The sequence below is a fragment of the Ipomoea nil genome, unplaced genomic scaffold, assembly GCF_001879475.1.
Source record: "Ipomoea nil cultivar Tokyo-kokei standard unplaced genomic scaffold, Asagao_1.1 scaffold2971, whole genome shotgun sequence".
In the NCBI taxonomy this organism is placed as follows: domain Eukaryota; kingdom Viridiplantae; phylum Streptophyta; class Magnoliopsida; order Solanales; family Convolvulaceae; genus Ipomoea; species Ipomoea nil.
Genome location: NW_017619399.1, coordinates 191,407 through 198,412, shown reverse-complemented (window position 1 = coordinate 198,412; position 7,006 = coordinate 191,407). Strand labels below are relative to the sequence as shown.

Genomic DNA, 7,006 nt, shown 5'->3' with positions numbered 1-7,006 from the left:
ATTATTTGGTTGAAATACAAAAAAAAAAAAAAAAAAAAAAAAACAGAAAACAAAAAAACAAAAAAACAAAAAAAAAAAACTAAACTAGAAAATACACACTTGTAAAAGGCAAATTATGTTGTGCATCCGTGTCCACCATGCAAAAACGACGTCATTTTGACTAAAAACGCGCGTCCAACTTAAAATAAAAAATCAAGTTTCGATTCCCATCAACAACATTATGTTGTGCATAATTTCTGAATGTATAGTTATGAAATTATGGATGTATAGTTATGCAATTCTGGATTTATAGTTATGAAATTATGGATGTGTAGTTATGTAATTCTGAATGTATAGTTATGAAGTTATGGATGTGTAGTTATGCAATTCTGGATGTATAGGAAGTTATGGATGTGTAGTTATGCAATTCTGAATGTATAGTTATGCAATTCTGGATGTATAGTTATGAAATTATGGATGTGTAGTTATGCAATTCTGATTTTTTTTAAAGTCGACGTCAAAACGACGTCGTTTTTGCATCCGTGTGCACCATACATGGTGCACACGGATGCACAGCATAACGACTCCTTGTAAAAGTATCAAGCTCGGGGACCAAAATTGTTCACTAAAATCTATTAGAGTTAATTACCAAAATGATCCTTTGACTATTACAAAATTACTAATTTGGTCCTCGACTATTTTTTTTACCCAATAAAATCATCGACTCTGTAAATGTTAACCAATATGGTCCTCCGTTAGTTTTGGGGTCTAAAGTCTGTTAAAGTCAAGGGTAATAAAGGAATTTCATCCGCTCATGGTCTAGAACCTTCCTCCTCAACCGCCTCATTCACAGCCTGTTCATATCCACAATCACCACCGGCGATCCACCGTCACAGGCTCCACCGTGCCTCCACCATTCCCCTCATTCTCCGCCGCGATATCCACAACCACCATCGGCCATCCGGTGATCCCCATTTTGCGGTCGATTATGCCTTCTTATCGTTCAACACCACACCGGATGCACATTATCGTTCAACACCCGTTCCATGGCTGATTCTCTGTTTCTTGTTGTATGATGCAGATATGAGATCTGGTTTGAATTGAAGCATATAGAATAGATCTGGGATTTGGGATTTTGTATGGTGGTGCAGCAAAAGTGGTTTTTGGTTTTTAGGAGTTTTAGAGTGGATTGATAGACGGCGATGGTAGCTGAGAAGGATTCGGATTCGGTTGAGATTCGGGAAGTGTGGGATTATAATCTGGAGCAGGAGTTTGCCCTGATCCGGGAAGTTGTTGATGAGTATTCGTACATCGCCATGGACACGGAGTTCCCCGGCGTGGTTATCCGCCCGGTGGGCAACTTCAATAACAGCTGCGACTACCATTACCAGACGCTCAAAGACAACGTGGACATGCTGAAGCTCATCCAGCTAGGGCTCACCTTCTCCGATGAGGAAGGGAACCTGCCCAACGGCGGGGGGACCCACACCCAAAACATTTGGCAGTTCAACTTCCGAGAGTTCAACCCCAACAAAGGATGTCTCGCCAACGATTCCATAGAGCTCTTGCGCCACAGTGGTATCGATTTCCAGAAGAGCATCAAGAAAGGGATCGACGCCAGGCGATTTGGCGAGCTGCTGATGCCATCTGGTGTGGTGTTGAACGATAATGTGCTTGGGTAATGATCTGTTGAAATTCCTTTATTACCCTTGACTTTAACAGACTTTAGACCCCAAACCTAACAGAGGACCATACTGGTTAATATTTACAAAGTCAAGGACCTTATTGGGTAAAAAAAATAGTTGAGGACCAAATTGGTAATTTTGCAATAGTCAAGGGACCATTTTGATAATTAACTCTATCTATTGTGTGATATGACAATGTATAAATTTATATTTAATTAAAGAAAAATTACACTTTTATCCTTAAATTATACAATAATTATAAAAGTCGTCCTTAATTGTTGACCATGCTCGTAATTATTACGAACTTTAGATTTGCACTAGGAGTTCAGGACAAACTTGATTGTGCATCGGTTTATAATTGATAGTGCATCCAAGATGTTCCAATAATACACTCAACCTTGTTGTACTGTTACATATCATTGCACATTCCGATGCAAATAAGTCTTGTGTAGCAAATTAAAGTAACAAAAATGCAGTAACGTCAAAATGATAGTGGAACAAATAGATTGTGTTTGTTCAATATATACAATAAAACTTACATTTGGAAAGAGTTCTATTACATTTACTATTTTACTTTCAATTTTTACTACCTCACTCTTTACTTTATGATATGACAAACAAAAATATGATATTTTCATCATGTGGGTCTCAAAAAAAAAAAAATGCTTACATCAAGGATTTGTGAAAATTAAAAGAGTAAGGATTGAGAGCAAGAAATGAGATTCATAAAGTATTTTTGTTTTGGGGAATTTTGAGAATATGTCATATATATCTCTCTTTTGAATAAGCCAAACAGAACAACGAGAAAAGAGACAGAAGTTAATATATATAATAGTTACAGTACAGCAGCCATTTCTTTTCTCACTTATACAATGATGTTTTTTCTCTTAATTTTGGTCTTCCGATCCGATCCTTAGCTTTGCTGTAAAAGAAGATTTGGAGTTGATGTTGATCCCAAGAATAATTATTGAACAACGTATAGTATGTCAGATTGCCTCCTTGTGCTCAGTAAACAAATGTCTAACCTCTGTGTTCAGCTGAGTTACCATAATTTGTGCTCTGTCAGATCGGGACGTGGGGGCCTTATTCCTTGAAATTGGAGATTCAACCTTTTGGAAACAATCAACTACATATAGTACGTAGTTTAGCAAAATCTGCCGACCTTGCACTTTAGTGCGCCAGAAGTTCGAGTGAGGCGTCCAACATATGAAGCGGGCCTGTGTCTGATCCTATTGGTGTTGTTGAAACGAGTGTTGTTGTAGTGGTGGAGCTCTTCCCCGGACTCTACAAAGTAGGCTCCATTCAAGAACAAATCCCCCTCTGATCTCCATTGCCAGTTCTTCCACACATTTTTTGAAACGATTTCCCTCTTGGTCACCTGCTTAGTGAATGGGTTGCTGGAGGCCTTGAACCTGTTGCCCTGGCTCACAATGGTGGGTCTGGAGCTACCTCCAATGGCATACATTTCCCACTTAGTGTAGTCGTTGTTGACGATATGGAAGAACCCCCATCGGCACCTTGGCATCCTCTGAATCAAACCCTTCCCAAACCGATTGAATGCCACCGTCACTTGCATGATGGCGTCTTCTGAAAACAAGTCGCTCGCACCCAACAGCAGCACCTATATGTAGGTAGGTTAGTTTTAGTATTAATTGCTTACCGCTAAAAGTTATAGTAACTAGCAAATGTGCAACTTGAGGGGGTGTAGACTTGGTTTTTCAGGCCTTTGCCTAATAATTGGCCCCTACAACTAGACAATTCCCTCAATATCTAGCAGCCTTAATTGCACAGTTTTTATTCGGGCTCAAATCCGTGACCTGGCTTGGTTGCACAGTTTTTATTTGGGCTCAAATCCTTGACCTGGCTCGGATACCACAGGGACAATTCCCTCAACACCTAGCAGCCTTAATTGCACAGTTTTTATTCGGACTCAAATCTGTGACCTGGCTCGGATACCACGGGTCAAGCACGACTAGTGAAACTTTATTTTCTTATTCCATCACATTTTCGAGATGCAAGGTGTTGGACTTGGTCGTTTAGCCCTCCGCCCAAGAATTTCCCTAATCACCTGGTACTGGATAATTTTCTCACACCTATCAACTTTAATTGCATAAGTCAAGCCTTGTTAATCAAACCAAATAAACAAAATGGGATGGAAGGAGTAAAATTTTAAAAAGTGTATATATTTGTCCACTGCTCTCAAATTTTGTTCATTTCAGTCATTAACCCATTCCTCTAGTCACCTTCAGTTCTGCTGGACAATTCCCCAACACCTACCAATATTAATGGCCCAGTTTAATTTTTACCCTTGTTGGAATTCAAAATACAATTCGTTAAGATCCGGAGCTTACAACTGACGCAATTTTATATTGTCATATTTTTTAGAGACAGGTGTTTAACTTGGTCCTTCAGGCATTCACTTAACTATCTCCTAGCTACTTGGTGTTCAACTTGACCCCTCATCTATAGTCTCAACATAAGTTATGTTGTACGTTAGTACGTTTTGAATATACAAAAATATATGCATGCATGCATGATTAACTAATAACTTACGTGGTTGTGGTGATTGAATTTGCAGTTTGAGATGGTGATGGCAGTGGAAGCCATGATTGCGTCGATGAGGCCATCGCTGCATCTGGACATGGTGAGATGGTCAAGCCAGACATGGTTGGACCCGAAGATGGAGATACCATCTCCATCGCTCATCGTCCTCAGCCCAATATGGTTCACAGAGTCCCTGATCATGCCACCCATTTTGGGCAAAATGTGGTGGATCTTGATGCCATGGATGATCACATTCCTTACAAACTGTATGGTCAACCCAGCACCATAAGCAATGTGCACAGACACCCCCCGCCCATCAATGGTTTTGTCATGGTTTATAATCAGCTCCTGCTTAAGAGTAATCACCATGGATTTCTTGAAGATGATCCAAAGTGGCTCTTCTTGAATCACTGCATGCCGGAGAGTTCCTGGCTTGGGATTCTCCATGTCTTTATCCGATGAATCGGTTACCACGTAAAATCGCCCTTTTAGTCCCCCAGTTGTGCCACTCCCGAAGCCACGGGCACAGAACGCTAGCCTCTTCCTGTGCTTTGCCCAGTCTTGATCACACCTCCAGCATCTGTCTATGGAGTTTGTTGCCTTGCAATGGCTTCCTCTAAGGTGCCTTCTCGTAGTATTCGTCCAATTCATTATCGTACTGCATGCATTAACACACTTCTATCATTATATATATATTCCATCGCCCTGGGAAAGTCTGAGTGTGGCTATGGTGGCCAGCAAATGCCCGGTGTTCAAACCCTACAAAGGGTAAGATCTTGGGAAATAAACAAACACTAAGATCACTATGTTTCATCTCACAAGCTCCTAGAGCAGGGATGTGAGGACCCTTATTGGGATTCAAATTTATATATTCCATCTGGACATAAGTCAGTGGTCGATTGAGAAATTTGGCCCTGCCCGATTGTTCTGCCCACTTTCTCCCATGATCGGAAATAATGACAAAGGTTTTTTTAAATACTCAAATTAGTTGAAAAGTGGTCGGCGTTTCCGACCACTTTTAGGTGGTGGGAAATCTGTTGATTTCCAGGGGTGAAAGTCTGAGTGTGCCTGTGGTGGTGCAAACTCTGCAAAGGGTAAGATCCTGAGAAATAAGCAAGCACTAGGATCATTAAGACACATCTCATGATTTATCTCTTTTCATAACCTCTGTAGGACAGGAGGCCTGAGGCCTTTAGGTTTGGGATTTAAACTAATTAAAAAATGACTTTTTTTTTTTTTTTATAATAATAAAATTTAAAAAGAACTTACTCTCCAACTTCCTCATTGAAATTATCCGTGACTTCCTCGGGATTGTGGTAGTAAGCCTGCAGGGACGATTGCAATGCTTCATCGGCTTTCTTCTTCAAATAGGCGTCATATTCTGCGATATCCGCCTGCAATGTAGCAGCAAACACAAGGAGGAGAAAGAACACGAAAATTGAAATCTGATGGCTCTTCATCAACCCCCTCATACTCACTAATTAATTTCCCAAAGATCAATTCTTTGGTTTTTCTACTTTTAATTTGCTAATCTATAGATACCCTATATATACATATATATAGTTGCGCTCCCAAGCATTAAGAAAGACAACCAGGTTAGACACACATATATATACAGAGTCATATATTCCTATAGTAGGGGAGAGGCATGTAATGGCGGGAAGTGTGGATGGCCATTGACTAATTAGAGGTTGGCAGTTAATTAACGACTTCAACTGTGTACACAGATGTATTTTAGTAATTTGTTTTAATTTCTTTATATTCAATAAATTTTGAGCACTGCACTTTGTGAAAGTTATACACCATGGAATACATGTACAATTTTCCATAATTCTTTCATAATTAATACTTTAAATATAGATTCCTAAACACAATTTTCTTTTAATATGATCGAATTTCTATATTCTTAATCGAAACGAGCCCGCATTAGGCATTACAAGTTATTCGGCAAATTATTGTGTGGACCATGGTCCACACATGTTATGTAGACTATAATAAAAAGTACATTTTTAATATACTAAATGTACATTATTTTTGTACTGTATGTACATTATACAATATAATGTACATTCAGTACAAAAATAATGTACATCCCCTGAATACAATGTACATTATTTTGTACTGAATGTACATTATTTTTGTACTAAATGTACATTATTTTACAATATACAAAATATGATCCATACAACTTGTGTGGATCATGGTCCACACAATAATAATGATTGAAGTTATTGTGTCATGAGCCGTAAGCGACCAGACCTAAGGAAAGCCCAGCTCAGTCCAGGTCACGACCCGCAAATTATATCGTGCACCGCGGTGCATGATCGATCATGCACCGCGCATCAAAACGACGTCGTTTTGTTTAATGAAAAGAAACGGCATCCGTTTCAAGTTGTTCCGCACCCTTCCGCAAAAAGTAACTCTGTTATTCAATTTCATTTTGTATACACTGCAGTGTTAGTTCAACACAACTACAGTTTCACTTTGATATAAGTACAGTTTCATTCGATATTTATAGACTCAAATATGTGAAAATGTTATTTAACTTTATTTTATATACACTATAGTTTTATTAAAACACAACTACATGATCATTTTGATATAATTACAGCTTTATTGTACAATATACACTCAAATATGTGAAATGTATTCAGTTTCATTTTATATACATTGCAGTTTCACTTCACTACAACTACAGTATCATTTTGATATAACTGCAGTTTCATTCGTGAAGCAGTGTCAGTTTAGATATACTCTAGTGTCAGTTGGTGTTTAATACACCAAATATGCTGACTCCA

The 7,006-nt window shown here is 38.8% G+C and overlaps 2 protein-coding genes across 2 annotated transcripts; one reads left to right on the top strand and one right to left on the bottom strand.

Annotated features, from left to right (window-relative positions):
• The first annotated feature begins 897 nt into the window (after positions 1-897).
• Positions 898-1,790, top strand: LOC109162957 (probable CCR4-associated factor 1 homolog 10). Its single transcript, XM_019311666.1, has one exon. It carries the CDS (start codon positions 1,182-1,184, stop codon positions 1,659-1,661), a length of 480 nt encoding a protein of 159 aa, XP_019167211.1. The 5' UTR covers positions 898-1,181; the 3' UTR covers positions 1,662-1,790.
• A 582-nt stretch (positions 1,791-2,372) lies between these two features.
• On the bottom strand, positions 2,373-5,791 carry LOC109162956 (pectate lyase-like). Its single transcript, XM_019311664.1, has 3 exons — positions 5,478-5,791; positions 4,218-4,866; positions 2,373-3,285 (listed from the first exon to the last, which is right to left on the bottom strand). Exons 1-3 carry the CDS (start codon positions 5,678-5,680, stop codon positions 2,809-2,811), a joined length of 1,329 nt encoding a protein of 442 aa, XP_019167209.1. The 5' UTR covers positions 5,681-5,791; the 3' UTR covers positions 2,373-2,808.
• Between the last annotated feature and the right edge of the window lie 1,215 nt (positions 5,792-7,006).

Excerpts from the sequence above, each read along its gene's own strand:
- LOC109162957 (XM_019311666.1), top strand. The coding sequence starts at position 1,182 with ATGGTAGCTGAGAAGGATTCGGATTCGGTTGAGATTCGGGAAGTGTGG.
- LOC109162956 (XM_019311664.1), bottom strand. The coding sequence starts at position 5,680 with ATGAGGGGGTTGATGAAGAGCCATCAGATTTCAATTTTCGTGTTCTTT. Across the intron at positions 4,867-5,477 it reads TTCAATGAGGAAGTTGGAGA|TACGATAATGAATTGGACGA; the intron begins GTAAGTTCTTTT and ends TAATGCATGCAG. Across the intron at positions 3,286-4,217 it reads AATTCAATCACCACAACCAC|GTGCTGCTGTTGGGTGCGAG; the intron begins GTAAGTTATTAG and ends ACCTACATATAG.